The 19,758-nt window shown below is 35.4% G+C and overlaps 1 protein-coding gene across 15 annotated transcripts in view; it reads right to left on the bottom strand.

Moving 5' to 3' along the window:
- NAALADL2 (N-acetylated alpha-linked acidic dipeptidase like 2) overlaps nt 1-19,758 on the bottom strand; it is a 1,372,789-nt gene that overhangs the window by 215,469 nt on the left and 1,137,562 nt on the right. For 12 of the 15 annotated variants that reach the window (XM_054481096.2, XM_063662440.1, XM_063662434.1 and 9 more), the window contains one exon: nt 3,006-3,152. The exons of the other annotated variants lie outside the window; for them this stretch is intronic. In XM_054481096.2, the coding sequence (XP_054337071.1) occupies nt 3,006-3,152 (147 nt within the window). The remainder of the gene's footprint in view (nt 1-3,005; nt 3,153-19,758) is intronic. 15 annotated transcript variants of the gene reach the window in all.

Raw genomic sequence — 19,758 nt, 5'->3', positions numbered from 1 at the left:
CAATATAATCACCCAAATAAGTGTCAAATAGGTAATTTCTTCAAAACCATGGATATAATAATAAAATTAACTCTCTTAGAAAATACCACTTTGAAAGTGGAAGCAGCTATAAAATTATTCACTTTAACTCTTATACTAAAGTGAGTGCAGAGATAATGAGCTCAGTCCCTACAAGGGCCACACAGATACTATAAGTGACACAAGTCTGGTGAAACATTTGACCCTTAGTTGAGTATTCATCTCCTAATCTTTGATAGAAACAGATGTTGAAGAAAATATCTTCTTAACTGCACTCTTGGACAAACAACATGGCAGGCTAGTGAGCAGTGCCCATTTAGTTGATTGTTTCCGTGGAGAAAAAGTATACAATATTTCCAGAAATTCAATTTTTCAGTAACGTATAGGTCAAGCAAAATATACTGATAGACTATCTCTTGCCCTTGGGCTTCCAATTTGCAATCTTTAGTATAATAGCTGAGAACATAGGGTTACAGTCAAACATATCTTAGATCAACATCTGTCTTGGCCATTTATTATCTTTATGACCTTGGATAAGCTACTAGCCTTTAAATTCCATTTCATTCTCAGCATGAACAGAGTTAATAATAAAAGCTAATTTATAGTGATGTTTTAAATAATAAATGATATAAGGGGTATAAAATACTTAGCATGGCAAGTACTCAATAAGTCGTAAATAAGCAATAAGTGGTACATATTATGGGCTTCTTTTGTTGTTGTTGTTGTTGTTTTGAGATAGTGTCTCACTCTGTCACCCAGGCTGGAGTGCCGTGGTGTGATCTTGGCTCACTGCAACCTCCCCGTCCAGGACTCCAGTGATCCTCCCACCACAGCCCTCCCCACCACCCCCAGTAGCTGGGACTATAGGCACCTGCAAACACGGCCAGCTAATTTTTGTATTATTTTGTAGAAATAAGACTTCACCGCATTGCCCAGGTATCAAACTCCTGGGCTCAAGCAATCTGCCCGTCTCGGCTTCCTAAAGTGCTGGGACCACAGGCATGAACCGTTGCACCTATCCTTATTTTGTTTTTAATAAGATACGGATTTTTTTAAAAAAGCAGAAGCCCAGAAACCAATGTAACTGGACCATTAACATGAAGCGATTTAAAATTGCAGGCCTCCTAATTCCAAATCCACCAATCTATTTTCCATATATATTTGTAACTGCGACTTCATAAAAAAGCTCTAATACCTGCTTTACTAATTGGCATAGGATAAATATTTTTTACATCATGGGGTAAAGCCTTTTTTTAATATTTAAAATTCCTCTTAATAGCTGTATACCAATATCTATTATAGGTTAACCCAGAAAGCAAAGGTTACTCTGTTTCCTCAGACAGTTCAAAAAAAAACTTATTTCATCTCAAGCATTCACATTTTGTAAGGGACAAATCCATTTTAAAAATTCTTCCACTAAAGCAATATCAACAAGGTCATTTGTTATAAAGCATAGGGGACTCCATTTTAGTTACTTTTTTGGAGATAAATAATACAAATGATTTTGATGGTGGGAGTTAGATATTCTGGGTATAATTTGAAAACGATTGGATCCTTCAGACTAAGCCAGTTCTGTTAGACAGTTTAGCCTTAGGATAATACGGTTCTTCTTAGAATTTCACTGGTCCCTGTTTCAAAATCTTCTCCCTTTGAACACCTCAGATCCTCCAGCTGATCCTCATCAAATTCCACCTCTTCAGCCTGATAAACGTATTTTCCTCAACAATTAACAAACTCCTCCCTTCTACTGATGTGTTCATATCTAAAAAGTTTAGAAATTATCCCATTAATATGTTGTACTTACAATATATAACTGCAATAATAACTGCAATACTAACTGCAATAATGCGGACTTCTTATTATCTGCTCAAGGTTAGCTAAACCCTCTACATGCATAGTCTCATTTAATCCTCACCACAGCTCTATAAATTCCCTAAATATACCAAAGTACTTCATTTGTAAAATCATTTTGAAAGATGTTAAATAATTTGTTGAGTAAGTGTCAGAGTCAGGGCTTCCATCTCATTCCCAAGGCTATTCTATTCTCTCTAAATTCTTGGCTTAAAACTAAACCAAGATGAATTAGACACATGATAAATAAGAATTAAAATACTTCCTGTGTGGTTGCAGAGAAACATAAAGCCAAATATTACTCAACGCTAGTAAAAATTAAAATATTGCATATCTGAAGTTGAGCCTATACAAACATAATTTAAGCACCCCTTCTGAGGAACATTTATATTTGAAGAGCAAGGCAGATTTTACCGTACTTTCCAGCCATTATTTCATTAATGTAGTAATTACCTCAAGCAAGCCATTCTAGAGGCTTTCAAATAGCTCCGAATAATGCATAAATAATTTGTAAATGAAGGTAAAATGTCCCAACAGGTTTAGATCCACAGAGAAGCAGTTTCCTGAGACACAATTCTGAGAAAGATTAGAAGGATTGAAGTCCAAAAGATGGATGAACAGAGACTTAATTAAGGTGAATCATGCTTTTGTGATATTCTTTGGAAAAAAATGCTTCCATCTTCACAAAAAAAGTATTATCTTTTTTAAGCAGGCAAACTATTGACAAACTTTGGGTAGCTAATCCACAAGACTCACATTAACATACAGAACATGAAGTGCATTTTCCTTTGGGCAAGGAGAGGAGAATCTATTGCACATGTCATCTGTTTCTGTGAATACTGAAGATTACAATTATGTTTTGATGTTAATCCAACTACTGCAAATTTCTTGTTGCAGAGCACCGTGTGAAAATGTGAGTGACAGTATAAATCTTTTTAAATTGAATTCAACACTATTGAAAAGAGCTGATGTTTTCAAATACTATTACAAAGGCTTTGAAAAGCAAGAATAATTCTCTAAATGAAGCCGCTTTTCTATAGTGACCTGTTTGATATGAAAATTGAAGAGCCAGGATAAAATCAAATTCTGCAGGTCTGCTATATTGTGTGTGTTTTGCATTTTTTAGGAACAATCACCTCTAATGTTTTGATGTCCTCATAAGCAAACTGCACGATGGGAACTCCAAGATGGTTGATGAAATAATCAGCATCACCTTGTATCTGTATAGAACTGATATTGGTTTCTGGGCACTGAGCTCTTCTGGTACAGTTGAAATTATTTTTCTGAAAAACATAATTTAAATTGTTAACACATACTATGCTTCCCAGGTCATCCCTAAATCAGTACTACTCAAAATACGGTCCACAGATCAGCAGCATCAATGTCACCCTGGAGATTGTTAAAAATGCAAATGCTTAGGCTCCACACTGTCCTACCTAATGGCTGGTAGAGCCCAGGAATCTGCATTGTAACTCTCCTCTGATTCTGACGCTCACTGAAGCATAACTAGCATTGGCCAGAATTCAAGCTTTGCTTGCTGTTGTTGCTTCAAAAGCATTTTTTATCATAAGTTTAATTTGAACTCTGATGACTCTGACAATATTTAAAAAAGAATGCTGAGTCTCTAAAAAGGTATAGCATTTTGTTTATTTTAATTAAGTTTTCCCATAAACTTAAAGAATGCTTTGTAGGGTATAATTCTGTTCTTCTTAAAATGTTTATTAAAAACTAGAGAAGAGGCCGGGCGTGGTGGCTCACCCCTGTAATCCCAGCACTTTGGGAGGCTGAGGCAGGTGGGTCACCTGAGGTCAGCAGTTTGAGACCAGCCTGGCCAACATGGTGAAACCTCGTCTCTACTAAAAATATAAAAATTAGCCGGGCGTGGTGGCAGGCGCCTGTAATTCCAGCTATTCAGGAGGATGAAGCAGGAGACTTGTTTGAACCCAGGAGGCAGAGGTTGCAGTGAGCCGAGAGTGTACCATTGCACTCCAGGCTGGGTAACAAGAGCAAGACTCCATCTCAATAAATAACAAATAAATAAATAAAAATAAAAATAAAAAACTAGAGAAGAAACTTTCTTCATTTCTTCCTGAAGGCATATTCCTAGATGTTTTAAAATTATATGCCAACAACTACAGTGGGCCATAGTGAACCACACAGCTAAGTTCAAGCTCTGGGGAATATAAGATGATACAGGCTTTTATTTCTTAAACTAAGAGTTGTCTGGCATGCAAAACAAATGACAGTAGCTTTACAAAAATAAAACAAACTAAAGGGTTTTATAATTAATATTCATTAAAATGTCTTCTTTAATAAATTTCTCAAAAATCTAGAACATTTCTGAGATGCAGTGGCATCAACTATGAAACGTGGAAGAATACCAATCTCCCGGACAGTTGTGAGAAAATGAGGCAATAAGTATAAGAACATCAGGTGTCATAACAAGCGCATAAAGTATGTACTCAATCCATATTTGCCTTTGAATCAAGACATCAACTTTTCAACTTCTCATGCTTCTCTGGCGTGACATAATTTCAAAAATACTTTCAAATATAATCTATATTAAAATCAAACTGTAAAATCAGACCCAAGCTTCACAGGGGAGATAGATGTCCCTGTGGTTAACAGGGACGATGAAATTTAAAAACAGAAGCAAGTGGACTTGCTAGAGTGAGAAAAAGCTTTTTTTCCATTCTTGGAAAAAGCAGCTCCACAAACATTTGCTTTACACCCTGAGCTAGAACAGTTCCTGTAACCAGACACAAGAGAAACCAGCTAGAAACTGCCCCTCATCAGCCCTTTGAAAGAACAGTTTGACACAGAGTTCTCGTTTGGGGCACAGAAAACAACCAATCAAAAGTTTGACAGAGAGTGCTGGGGGCATGGAAAACACCCAATCAGTACTCTACTATTTTGACCAATCAGAACTAAACAAGTTTGAATCCTTCATTTGCATAAACAGGCCTGATTGAGAACTGAGAGGGTCGTTTTCCCTATTTAAGCTAGACTCTCCCTTTGTTCTTCAGAAAATACACTTTCACTTATACTAAAAGCTGTGCCTCCCTAGTCTACAGATGGTTGTTTTTAATAGAAAATAAAGCTCCCCACTTTTCCTTTTCAGATCACCTTGTCTTTTGCTAATATTTATCAAAAGACTTGCAAATATATGATGTAATATTAAGAAAATAAGTTATTCCAACTTCTTTCAACCACAGTGCTGGATGTTATAAACATATAATAATGTTTCAATAACTATCTAGTTTCTTTGAAGACCTAATGGAAAGATCTTTGCAACAAAGTTAAACATCAATTAAAATGGAAAGCCAGTATGAACCTTTACAAGCAAGTCAGGGTTTCAGTTTACAGACAAGGCAGTGTTTCTGTTTAATGTGTTTACAACTATCTTGGCTGATTAACCACTTTGGAAATAGAAAAAGAATGTTCTTACCATACAGTCCAATCAGTAGCAACTTAATCCTTTTTATGGTGACCCCCACCCCCCACCACCAATTTGCTTCTTTTCAAAGCTAAATTTTTCTAAAGGGGGGAGGTAATCCTTTTTCACTTTCTGACACATTCCTCTGGCTTAAGGCTCCTGGGGGTTTTATATTAAGCTGGGACAGTTTAGGGAGGGTCTTGAATAGTCCCAAAGAAGAGCTAGTCTTAAGCACTAGAACATGAAAAACAAACTATTTTATATCATGTTATAAATCCCGAGCACCTCTGGAGGTATTTGCTTAGCTAGGTTTTTGTTGTTGTTGTTTGTTTTTAAGTTGAATTTAAATGCCTAGGGCAGGCAAGACATTTATTAACATCCATCACTAGTGTCTCACATTAGCCTGCTCTACTCATTCAAATTTACTGAATAGGGCCAGAGGCATTTGAATTTGTGAAACTGAGATTGTTGCACCATTTTATGTCATTAATGAGGATATGATAAGATCTGGTCTTTCCTTTCTCCTGATGCCTAATGAAAGTAAAAATCATTTTTAAATGACTTACTTTCTCTTTAATGAAGTAACATGTATGTCTTTTCAAGACAGCAAAAGCATCCTACTCAACATAAATGAAAATATAGGTTTGGCTTTAATTTCATTTTACATACATTAACTCTTAACATCCACCCATGCTCAGCCATGCTGCTTAGATCAAAACTTTTCTCTCAACAGAAAAAATGTCATGGTCAAAAATTAACAATGTCAAATTCTACAATATGTGCCTATTAAAAATTATTTTTTAAAAAATAAACATTGTATTTAAGTTTAATATTTGATATTTTCATTGTCATCATTAGTTATATAAACATTTAGTTATATAATAGCTGCCCTCTGACAAAAGGTGTTAGTTTCTCACATATGCAGGTTTCTAAGATTGCACAAATGACCCCATTCCAGTCAATCCTTGCAATTTTTTTTTTTTTTCAAGATGGAGTCTCACTATGTTGCTAAATTTTGCCCAGGCTGAGCCTGACCTTCTGGGTTTAAGGGATCCTCCCACCTCAGCCTCCTGAATAGCTGGGACTACTGGGCCCAGCTACTTGCAACAATTTTTTGCTCTAACAGTTACCTAGAGCACAGTTCTGGTTTAGCCTCAGCCTGTTATTTCTGAAGCCACTGTGAGTTCTCTTCTAGTCTTTCTGTTCTTGCTATAGCGACTATCATTTAGCTTCAATATTTTCATTGCATTCCATTTCCATGGTTTCTTTTAAGTACATAATTATTTACATGTTTTGTATTGTTCAGGCAAATCAAAAGGGCAGCATTCAGCTTTCAAGATTACATTCCCCCAAACACTTCTGCATTCTTCCTACTATAGTTTGCTCTGCCTTGCCTATTTATTTAAAAGTCTAATTTTTTCCCTAATGGTTCATATCGCTGCCTCTGCCATATAAAAACTTTTTTTTTTTTTTTGGTAAACCAACAAAGATGGCAACAGAGTGAGCATTATCTAGAAATATCTTACAATTTTATTTTGAGGGTTAAGATCTATTAAACTACATCTCTGATGCTATATGTGGACTATTTATGGAGAGGGGATAGCATACAGAAAAAGAGGGTTGAGTGACCGATAGCTGGGAGCACTTAACTTTTGAGCCGCCTCATGTCATAATCAAGCCCAAAGGGAGGCAAAATGCTTCAAGAAAGCCAAACCAAGATGGAGGCTTCAGGGACAATACAGTTTCCTGAGGAATACTCCTGGAGTTTGTTTCTCACCTACTGAACCCAGAGTTTCTCTGATGGCCTTGCAGAGGACTTAATTCACCATTCCCCCACCCCATCCCCACTCCACACACAACGTTTTCTCCTCCTCTCTCTTTCTTTGTCTACCTCATTCTTTACTTCCCACTCTCACTAATTTAACCAGTGATGAGGGGAAGAAGCATGTTACCTTCAAACCTGTGTTCATTTTGTCCTTTCATGCTTTTGTTTCTAACTAGCTTCAAAGTTAAAAAGTCAGATAACCCAATTTGCCCAGATAACCCAAAAGCTAGGAACCCAATTTGCAGATTTGTGGGTCTTTTTTTCCCCCCGAAGGTCATTTTATCTAGGGATTTCCCTTAAGAGAAAAACATTCCTGGCATAGAAACACTATTCTCTAAATCTTCATTATTCATTACTTTAAGTTAATGAATTTAAGGCCAAATCCACAGACCTGAAGTGATCGTAAATCTATATTCAATCCTAATGTGAATTGTTTTTCCTCACAGCACTTCAGTGGATTATAATAGATCCATGTGAGGTAATAGACATTGATCTACTCAACCCTCATAAGCATTAATATTTGAGAGACTAGTAGGAAGAAATGTTAATTTTCTTCGTTTTACTACAAGTTAAGCACCATGGAAGAGGGGAGGTTGGCCGCAAATTTGTGCAGGTCAATTAATTTTTAAAATTTATTTACAAGGCTGAGTAAATTCATATTAAGAATTTCATCCAAGGAGTTCAAAATGCCTCATATTTAATGTTTGATAACCAGCATTTTTATTCCAGTTCATAACAGGAGCAAGTTCAGGCAAGGACCATGGTTATGTCACTAGCTTAATTTTCCACCCACAGGTCCACAGAAGACCTGAAATGAAATCACTACCTCAGTCCTAAATCTGTATGCTCTTTGCAAGTACAGTTTTAAACTGAAAGGCAAAACTTTATAGTAAATTATCATGTAAGTAAGATAAAAAAATTAAGTAAATATTTGCATTAGTTAAATAGTGATGCCAAGACAATTGACAAGTGTCTAAAAGTATTTTTAAAATCTGTTTAATAATTCAAATGTTTTATTTCCCCACATTCTGCTTTCTCCTGCATACATAAGCATTTACTCTACATGCACAGGAAATCTAAGTTGATTATTTACTTAAACAGCAAGAAAAGTGTAACATTCAAAATAAAAATACCATATTCAATACACCATAATAAAATTAAGTCACTTTCTTTTTTTTTTTTTTTTTTTTTTTGAGATGGAGTCTCACTATGTCTCCCAGGCTGGAGTGCAGTGGCATGATATCGGCTCACTGCAAGCTCTGCCCCCTGGGTTCACACCATTCTCCTGCCTCAGCCTCCCGAGCAGCTGGGACTACAGGCGCCCGCCACCACGCCCAGCTAATTTTTTGTATTTTTGATAGAGATGGGGTTTCACCGTGTTAGCCAGGATGGTCTCGATCTCCTGACCTCGTGATCCGCCCGCCTCGGCTTCCCAAAGTGCTGGGATTACAGGCGTGAGCCACCTCACCCGGCCAAAATTAAGTCACTTTCTTTTCAGTTATAGTCTTGTAAGTTCAATTTTGTAGAAATAATTTATCTCACTGGTTTTCCTGGTTTATACAGTATAGTAAAGTACCAATTATTACAATGACACCAATGATGTTAAAAAAAAGATTTCTTGCTATAGGGCAGTGTGATGGTTAATTTTAAGTGTCAACTTGGCTGGGCCATGGGATGCCCAGATATTTGGTCAAACATCATTCTGAGTGTGTCTATGAGAGTGTTATTAGATTAAATTAACATTGAATTCACAGGCTGAGTAAAGCAGATTGCCCTACTCAATGTGGACACCCCTCATCTCATCAGCTGAAGACCTGAATGGAACAAAAAGGCTGACCTTCCCACAAGAAAGGGGAGTGGGAAAACTCCTTCTGTCTGACTGCCTTGAACTAGAACATTGGTCTTTTCCTTTCTTTGGTTCTGAACCTCCCAAAAATAAGCTTTTTAAGGGTCTCAAGCCTGTTAGCTTTTGGAATGAAACTTAATGGCTTTCCTGGTGCTCAGACCTTCAAATTCAGACTAGCACTACACTACTGTCTCTCTTAGTTGTGTATCTTTCCAACCGCAGATCTCTGGGCTTGTCAGCCACCATAACCACATGAGACAAATCCTTATAATAGATCTCCTTATACCACAAATACACACACACACACACACAAATTCATATAGTTATATATTATTGTATAATTATATGTCACTAATGTATTTATATATAAAGTGTGTGTGTGTGTGTGTGTGTGTGTGTGTGTGTATTAGTTGGTCTGGGCTGCTATAACAGAATGCCGTAACAGGTGGCTTAAACAACAGACATGTATTTTTAATGGCTCTGGAGTCTGGGAAGTTCATCAGGTTGCCATCACGGTAAGTTCTAGAGAAGGCCTTCTTCCTGGTTTGCAGATGCCAGTTTTCCCGTGGTATCCTTACATGATGAGGAGCAGAAAGAGAGAGAGAGATCTTGTATCTACCTCTCTTTTTATAAGGGCATTAATTTCATTCACTAGGGCTCCATCCTCATGACCTATGTAATTTCCAAAGGCCCCACCTACAAATAACATCAACATTGGGGATTTTGTCTTCAGTGTGTGAATTTTGAGGGAACACAAACATTTAGTCTATAGCAAGATATATCCTATTGATTCTGTTTCTTTGGGGAACTCTGACTAACATAGGCACTCTTAGATGGTAGGTCACCTTTTTGTTTGTTTTAAGAAATTTTCACTAGAACTAGTGAAAAATTAAACTTCAATTTCTAATTAATGGTAGTGAGGAGAATTGTGTTATTTGATTAGCTGGAGGTAATCTGACAAAATTGTGTTATAACATTTATAGTTTAGAACTTTACAGATGTGGTCCTGGGCAGTGTGAACATGTAAACAATTGAAGGATCATGGATAAATCATTACATTTGAAACTGAGAAAAGAAGCTAAATATCCTAATGCCCAAGGGTTCTTACCCTGAGATCCACAAATAGAATTAAAGATCTGAGAACTTGGTGAACCAGAAAAAAAAAAAAAAAATCTTTATTTTCACTTGCTTCTAACTGAAATTCAACATTCCATTCAATTATGAAATAGGCCATGAACCCAGTAACATTTGTTACAATATTAGTAGTACTTGTAACTTTGTAACCAAATAAAATCATGTTTTTATATCATATTTCAGTTATTGCCAAAACATTGAAATATCAGTTGAACTTATTGCTAATTTGGAAATATTGCAGTTATGAGACACTTTGCTGACTTTTGTCATTTAATGTGTTAATTTTAAAAAGCCTATATATTACAAAAATGCAAATTTATATGTTACTTAGGTAATTGCAGTTTAATATCGTTGCTTTCCTTTTAACCCTGTGCATTTTAACCGAAGCATTTGAAACATAATTTTTGAGACTGGGTCTATATAGGACTTAGCAGCTTGCCAAAATAGCCCACAGCAGGGAAACTCTCCTAGCAAAATAGCTTTGCTTTACAAATTAGAAAATTAAGGCCCCCAAATTAATAGAATTGAGATTTAATCCAGGAACTTTTCACTTCAAATGCAATGCTCCTTTTTATGTACTATATTGATATATCCAGCTCACAAACTACATTAATTCATGGGAATAAACTACTTCTAAATTTGTTCTTTTTAGGATTCCATGGGTCTTTTTTACTTTTTATCATATTGCATCACCAGATCTAGTTGTAACAAACTACGCATCTATAATTTTTCTTCAATATTTACTGTGTGTGCCATGTATTCTTCATTTATTTAACTTGTATTTTTATGCCAACATGTGAACCCAATACCCAATATTTAATGATGCATTGCAGATGTCTTCTAATAATCTTTGAAAGAAAATAAGAGGTTATGATTACTGACTTTTTCTACTGTTTTATACTAGAAGTTTATTTAAGTTATTCTAAACGTCAACATCTAATGAGCTTCTCATAAACAAAATATCTCCAGAATAGTAAAAAAAAAAAAAAACTAAAAATTAATATATAACTTGCAATGCCTTTATTAAAGATTAAATTGGGTAACGGAAGAAAACCAGATTTCATCTTATCATAAAATAGAAATTTTTGGGGCCAGGCATGGTGGCTCACACCTATAATCCCAGCACTTTGGGAGGCCAAGGCAGGCAGATTACTTGAGGCCAGGAGTTCGAGACCAGCCTTGCCAACATGGCGAAACTGTGTCTGTACCAAAAATACAAAAATTAGCGGGGTGTTATGACACACGCCTGTAGTCCCAGCTACTCAGGAGGTAGAGGCAGGAGGATTGCTTGAATGCAGGAGGCGGAGCTTGCAGTGAGCCGAGATAGTGCCACTGCACTCTAGCCTGGGTAACAGAATGAGACTCCCTCTCAAAAAAAAAAAAAAAAGAAAAGAAAAGAAAAATTCAACCCATAATATGGGGTTTTCAAAATCTCCAATTTCTCAGGGTTTCTGCAAAGATTTAAAATCTACTTACTGGATGCTGACAAAAAGTATTTTCAGCTTTAGTGAAAAATTGCCAATCTTCTAGTCTACACAAGTAGCATTGCCAAATTGAAAAACACCCTCTAATTCTCATCTTTCTTCTGTTAATTTATACGAACTTAATCTTGTTATCAGATATAGAAAAATGTTCTTTTATATTTGAAATACTTTTTATTTGAAATTTAAAATTTCATTATGCACTAATGAGTGCTTTAAAGATCAATCTCTAAGAAAAAAAATAGAGAAACATGAAAATATTTACTCTTATTTTTACTCCAGCTTCTAGCTGGTGTTTTCTTCTCCACTCCCTCAACAACCGACCTTCATTTTCTCTTGCTCTTCTCTGACCAGTTCAAGATCCCTCACCAGTAGTCACAAGATGGAAGAAGATGGATTTCTTCATTTTTTCTCTCTCCACTTAAGACTTTGTGTAACAATAAAAACAGGTTTGTTCTTTTAAAACATTAGAAAATATTCAGATTTCAACCAAACTGTTGCATCTAAGGAAAAACCTCCACTAAAGTAATAAAATAGTACCTACTCTACGGTATCTTATACCACAATAAGTTCCAGATGAATCCATCTTTCCAATGTAAAAATCTAAATCATAAAAGTGTAGTGGGAACAATGGAAGATAATTTTAATAACCTCAGAATGAAAAAGACATGTTTGAATATGACACAAACTCAAAAGATAAAAAAGATTAATTAGTCCTACTACACAAAATTATAACTTTTCTGTATGACAAAAATTACCATAAACAAACATGAATGAAAACCTGGAAAAATATTTTACAAATTATTTCACAGACAAATAGCTAGCTTCTATAATATATAAAGAAGAAAGATAAGCTGATACAAAAAAATTAATGAAGATGAACTGATATTACCCAGAAAAAATTATTATAAATGCCTTTATACATAAAAGACACATAAAGCGACTTTTATATTTAGTCCCAAAAACCTTGTCAAGTTTGTTTGAATATGGACTGTGTCTTGAAGGATGTGAGAAATCTGGTGCCTCATACTGAGGAAAAAAATTAATACAAATTCTACAAAATTTAAATAAGTTAGATTGCACACATATAATAAAATAATATATAGTCTTTAGAAAGAAAAATGAATCTCTTTACACACTGATAATGAACAATCTCCCAGACACATTTCTACCTAAAAAATAATGTGCTGAGATATTCTGTAAGATATCATTTGTGTTTCAAACATTAAAAATAAAAGTCTATATGCTCTAATATATACAAATGCCATTTGCCTCTGGTGAGAGACACTGGTGTGAGGAATGGGTTTAGAAGAAAAACTTTCCATTGTCTATTTGCTTATTACTTTCGTATTTCTGTGAATGAAGCACTTCTCCAAAAAATAAATGTTACATTTTTAAAATTCCCTCTGAACTATATGTTATGTGTTCCCAATTCTAAGACTCCTTTGATTGTAAAATATAGTATGAAAAAAGTCTTTAAAAAGGCTTTTGTGGCCTGGCGCAGTGGCTCACGCCTGTAATTCCAGCACTTTGGGAGGCCAAGGTGGGTAGATCACCTGAGGTCAGGAGTTCAAGACCAGCCTGGCCAAAATGGCAAAACCCCATCTTTATTAAAAATACAAAAATTAGCTGGGTGTGGTGGCATGCACCTGTAATCTCAGCTGCTTGGGAGGCTGAGGTAGGAGAATCGCTTAAACCCAGGAGGCGAAGGTTGCAGTGAGCCAATATCGCACCACTGCACTCCAGCCTGGGGGACAGAGCGAGATTCCATCTCAAAAAAAAAAAAAAAAAAGGGGGCTGTTGTTTGGACATAGGGAATAAACAAACCATGTAACAGATATGGCCCAGTTTCAGAAATATTCACAATTGAAGAAGTGCCTAACAGTGGAGAAATTGGGTATTTAGAGTTGTGAAATAGACTTGGGACCATCAAAAATGCATATATCACTGGGGAGAGAACAGATAAGAGAAACTGCCACTTTATTAGGGAAAAACAGGGTCTCTTACAGAGGTTTTGGGAATGGACAACAGCATGAGGCCTCTGCTGGGGTAAGGGACACTTAAGTTGACAACCCAAGTTACCAGCAGGACACCAGGAGAGAATAAAGAGCCAAAAGATGTTGGGCCAAGATGGAAAGCAGAACACCATCCATTTCATGATTATAATCAGGACCATTCTTGCTTACACGGTTTGTGTGTGTGTGCATTTTTTAGGAAAGTATCAATGTGTTATCAAAATATGCTAAATATGGAACACCTCACTTAGTCCAAGGAGGCAATTATATAAGGACTTATCATTTACAAATGGACATCATATTAGATGATAATGCATTTCTATCAGATGAGTTATTCTTATTCCATTTTACAGACTAAAAGTTTTGTTATCCCCTATAGACATAAGAATAGTAAATGGAATGGCAGGCAGAAGTTTCTAACTTAGATTGTTGTTCTCTTCAACCTCCACCACTGGCCTAAAGATTTTTCCTCCCATTTAGCTAAGGGAGCAAGGAATATGTTCCTCAACTTATAGAAAAAGCGCTGTTAAGCTGCTGATTAATCACCCAAAGTAAAATTACCTTTTAAATGTAAAAGAAGTGGAAGTTAAAATAATTTATTAGATTAAAATACTCCATGGGTTCCTTTGCTACATTGGCACTTTTTTAGTAGGTTTGATACTGGTCACTCCAGCAGCTAAACCTACTTCTTCACAAATTGCAAACTGTATATAGAATGACAAATCCAGAGCCTTTCCAAAAACTGTACTCCGATCATACCTAAATGAAACCTTGAACACGTTGAAAAGATACGACTGTCCCATCCATCTTGACCTTTGGCCAAGACACTGGATAAACCAGACACTGGATAAAAGCACACTCCCTCTGGGTACAATTCCCATAGGTCTTAAATGACCAAAAGAATCAAGATATAGATTTTATGTCTCAGTGAAGGATAACAACTCTGGCCTCACAATGCTGTTCCATGCTGAGGAATTGGCTGACATAACATAACTCCAGCTATTATTTCACCAGCCTTCTTGAGGTTTGTCTTAAATAGCTTCTCTTAGGCTCACAGTCAATGCTACTTTAAATAATATGGTGTCAGCCTGTCAGTGATGTATTCCAGCTGCCAGACATTAAAAAAATTAACTGAAAAATCTAACTGGTTTTCAAATTCATATTAACTCTCTCAGGCTGCAAATATGTTTAATGAAATATTTAAATTAAATCTTCTGTAGGTGAAGCAGTTTAGTACATTCCTTTAAAAAAATCAGATATTTTTTAAAAAGTAAGCCAGAAGCAAAGAAACAATTCAAATTATTTTGCATATTAGCATCATTCACTAGATACCAGGGAAAAGTCTGTTGTCCTCTCTGTGACTAGGGTTAGAGGGCAGTTGTAAATCAGGTAGGTGCTCTCAGGTTTTTTAGAGGTAATTCGTTTCATTTTAGGAGGGCACAGGGAGAAAAAAAATTGAAAAATGCAGACTTGGCAAACAGAAGGGAAAAAGGATGTGGATGGCATATCACCACACATTACCATTTCAAGCAGGTTAGATGCTGAGAGTGAGAAATCGGGCAGAGGAAATAACACCATCAGCAGTAATATGTGCAAGTCTGACAGACGACAGCATCATCGCATAAACTTAAAACCGTGGGCCAAACTAACTGCTATCCTCAGGATAGCTTTGCTGGAGTGAGCCCATTAGACCTTCATGGACAACCATCGTATTCAAGGAGCACTGTGTATAGGACACCCAAATACTACCCGTGGCTCACACCCCAATGCTAATCCTTGCATGTTTCGATTTCTTTGCACCAGTTGTAAGGGCCATTACCTCGGTCAGAATGTACCAAGGAGTCTTTCACTCATATCACTGTTTTAACTTAGTTCACCTTTGTATTTTTCCTGCCTCTCCTACATGTTTTTGAAGGCAGAGAATTTCTTTTGTCTCTCTTTCTATTGCCCCTATATTGATCAGCACAATGAAATAGGTACTTATAAGAGTTTGTAAAACTGAGGTCAATCCACTTATTATCTAATTCTTCCACTGGGACAGAATGGTAAAGAAGATAAGAACTATACAAACACCACCCAGTTTAGAGTAGGCTTACACCTGAAAATAATTAGACTCGGAGTGCCAAAGTGCAGGAAGTTTGAAGTTGACCTCAGTTAGTTTTATGAATCATAACAATTCTAAAAAACATTCTTTCTTAATTTCTTGCTGGGCAAAACCTGCTTTCAAGTAAACTGTGAATCCCATTAGGCATCTGTAGGAAGTCAATAAATGTGTACAGACATCACAAAATACCTTGTGAAAAGTAGGTGCTTGAGATAAATATAAAAGAGCAATCAAAGCCATGACTGCAGATGAGATGGACAATTTTGCATTCTCCCTTGAAAAGCAATGATGCTTCTCTTTAGCAGTATGACCATAGGGCAGTTGCTTAACTTCTTGAAGCCTTGAATTTCCCAAATGTAAAAAGGGAATATGTTTATAATATTAGAAGACTAAAGAGAATAAATTAAATAATGCTAAGTTGTATAAAATATAAAAGCACTCATCTAGTATAAAGCACTTATTACATACTATAATTATTATAAATTGTCATTACTACTACATAACCAACACACACAAACACACACACAGACACACACACCCCTCCTATATTTTTGACAATCCTTTCTACCAAATCTACTTAAAACTGTGTTTTCTCCTGCCTTTTAAGATGTAGAATGATCATATTTAGAAAGTCAAATCTTTTCAATATTATATTCCCTTTATATTCCTTACACAATATAAGAATAGAGAAGACTTTTTTTTTTAATTGGGTTTAGGCTGAGTAAAAGATGATTATCTACTCCTGAGAAATCATAGAATAATCATTACATACTTGTTCGTTTAGTATCAAGAAATTTTCTATCAAGCATTTTTTAATTTCCTACATTATATTTTTCTTAATAAAATTCGTTTATTTACACAGCAATTTCTAACACTACATAATTACAGAAATTGATATTGTAGATCCAACCTATATAAACTCATTAGATGTTTAAATAAAATATAAATTGAATCAAGATAAATCTGTGATTGTAAAACAAGAAAAAATAGTATCAAAACTAGTGGTATAACTGAAAACAAAAGAGGTAAAAATATATCAAAACAGTAGTGATCTAACATTTAAAAATGTCATATAATATATACATAATAATATGTACATAATACATAAAATACATTTAGATTGAACAATACTTACTGTAGTTCTAAATACGTATTGTAGTTCACAAAGTGGTTTCATATACAATATCTTTATAATTACCTTCAACCTGTTTTAAAACTGTCATTCCTAAGAGAGATTAAGAAAAACATCTATGGTCACTCAGGTGGTGATAAGACCAACATTTCCACCATAGTTTCTAAGTCCAGTATTCTTGACTCTTTAACCCCATACTGGGAGTTCAAAAAAGTCAGATTTCAAAATTTATCTTGGAAATTCTCTTTTCTCCACCCACATCGGGAACTGAAATCACTCTGAAATACAGACTCAGACCAAATACAGACTAATTTGATCTGAGACTTTGTGTTGAATTTGGTATTTTGCAGATAGACACAAAAAGCACACAAATGATTATTTAGTATGTTCTCCCACCACTGCCACCTTGACATCTCACTTGGATGTCAAATAGTTACTTCAACCTTAACACATCAACTGTTGAATTCTACATTATGCTGTGAAATAACCTAGTCACACAAAAAAGATACCCTGTGTGATTTCACTTAAAGTGCTATGGACTGAATTGTGTTCCCTCCTAAAAGTCATATGTTAAAGCCTTAACTCCTAAGATGACTTTATTTAGATAAGATCTATGAGGGGATATACAAAGGTGAAATTAAGTCATAAGTGTAGGGCCTTAATCTGGTAGGGCTGGCATGTTTATAAGATCTACAGAAGTGGAACCCATGGATATAATGGACCAATTCTATATACATACTTCTATAGATATTGCATACAGTATACATATTTTGTACAGCATATTTTGTAGACAGTATATCTGTGAAATACTATCTATTGATAGTACTATCTACAAAATGTGTTGTTATATTTCATCTAACATTTACAAAATAAGGGAAGAAGCAGGTACTATGTTTTTGGGCTTTGGAACCTAAATCCACTAAAAAAAAAAGTTTCAATAAAAATATTTGAAAAAATATACTATCTATACTGAACATGTACAGACTTACATGTACAGACTTTTTTTCCTGATCATTATTCCCTAAACAACACAGTGTAACTACTATCTACATAGCATTTATGTTTTATTAGGTATTATAAGTAACCTTGAGATTAAAGTATAGGGAAGGATGTGCATAGGGTATAGGCAAATACTATCCAATTTTATATCGGGATTTTGGTATCTTTGTATTTTGGCACCCATGGCATGTCCTAGAACCAATGCTCCAATAACTGTATATAACACTTATAATAAATACTGTATCAATTTTCAAATTTGCTATACATTTATAAACCAAATTTTTCCCAATAGCAGGCCTTAGACAGTTTTCCACCTTTCAAGATAAGACAGTAGTTGGGAGAATATATTATTCAAATCATATAAGGTAAGCAAATAGTCTGTCTTCTCTCCTTACTTTCCTTTTTGAACCCACTTCAAATAATGTTAGAAATGTTCAGTTATGGGCCGGGTGCGATGGCTCACGCCTGTAATCCCAGCACTTTGGGAAGCCAAGGTGGGTGGATCACGAGGCCAAGAGATAGAGACCATCCTGGCCAACATGGTGAAACCCCATCTCTACTAAAAATACAAAAATCAGCTGGGCATGATGGTGCGTGCCTGTAATCCCAGCTACTTGGGAGGCTGAGGCAGGAGAATCACTTGAACCCAGGAGGCGGAGGTTGCAGTGAGCTGAGACTGTGGCACTGCAAACAAAACTTTCTTGAAACAAACCAGGGGATACAGTGAAAGAAGTACTAAGAGGGAAATTTATAGCTATAAGTGCCTACATCAAAAAAGAAGAAAAAACAAATAAACAACCTAATGATGCATCTGAAAGAACTAGAAAAGAAAGATCAAGGCAAACCCAAAATTAGTAGGAGGAAAGAAATAATAAAGATCTGAGCAGAAATAAATGAAATTGAAATGAAATAAAAACAATATTGAAAACAAAATTGAAATTAAAATGAAAACAAGACAAAAAGATCAATGAAACAAAAGTTGGTTTTTTGAAAAGATAAACAAAAATTGTCAAAACTTTAGCCAGATTAAGTAAGAAAAAGTGAGAGAAGATCCACATAAATGAAATCAGAGATGAAAAAGGAGACATTATAACTAATACTGCAGAAATTCACAGGATCATTAGTGGCTACTATGAGCAACTACACCACTAAACTGGGAAATCTAGAAGAAGTGAATAAATTCCTCGACACATACAACCTACAAAGATTGAATCATAAAGAAATTCAAAACCTGAACAGACCAATAACAAGTAAAGACATCAAAGCTGTAATTAAAAAAAATGGCCCCACAAAGCCCTGGACTCCATGGCTTTACTGCTGAATTCTACCAAACATTTAAAGAACATCTGATACCAATGCTACTCAAACTTTTCTGAAAAATGAAGGAGGAAGGAATACTTCCAAATTCATTATATGAGGCCAATATTACCCTGATACCAAAACCAGACAAAGACACATAAAAAAAGAAAGGAAGCTATAAGCCAATATCACTGATGAATATTGATGCAATAATCCACAAAAAAATACCAGCAAATCACATTCAACACAGTAAAAAGATCATTCATCATGATCAAGTGGGGTTCATCCCAGTGATACAAGATTGGTGCAACATATGCAAATCAATTGTTGTGATACACCACTTCAACAGGATGAAGGACAAAAATCATATAGCATTTCAATTGATGCTGAAAAAGCATTTAATAAAATTCAACATCCCTTCATGATAAAAACCCTCAAGAAACTGGGTATAGGAAAACATACCTCAACATAATAAAAGCTATATGTGACACTCTCATAGATAATATCATACTGAATGGGGAAAAACCTACAGCCTTTCCTGTGAGATGTGGAAAAAGACAAGAATGCCTATGTTCGGCATTGTTTTTCAACATAGTACTGGAAGTCCTAGCTAAAGCA

Source organism: Pongo pygmaeus, chromosome 2 (genome assembly GCF_028885625.2).
Source record: "Pongo pygmaeus isolate AG05252 chromosome 2, NHGRI_mPonPyg2-v2.0_pri, whole genome shotgun sequence".
Classification (NCBI taxonomy): Eukaryota; Metazoa; Chordata; class Mammalia; order Primates; family Hominidae; genus Pongo; species Pongo pygmaeus.
The sequence above is the reverse complement of the archived record's forward strand: the minus strand, read 5'-3'. Positions and strand labels throughout refer to the sequence as shown.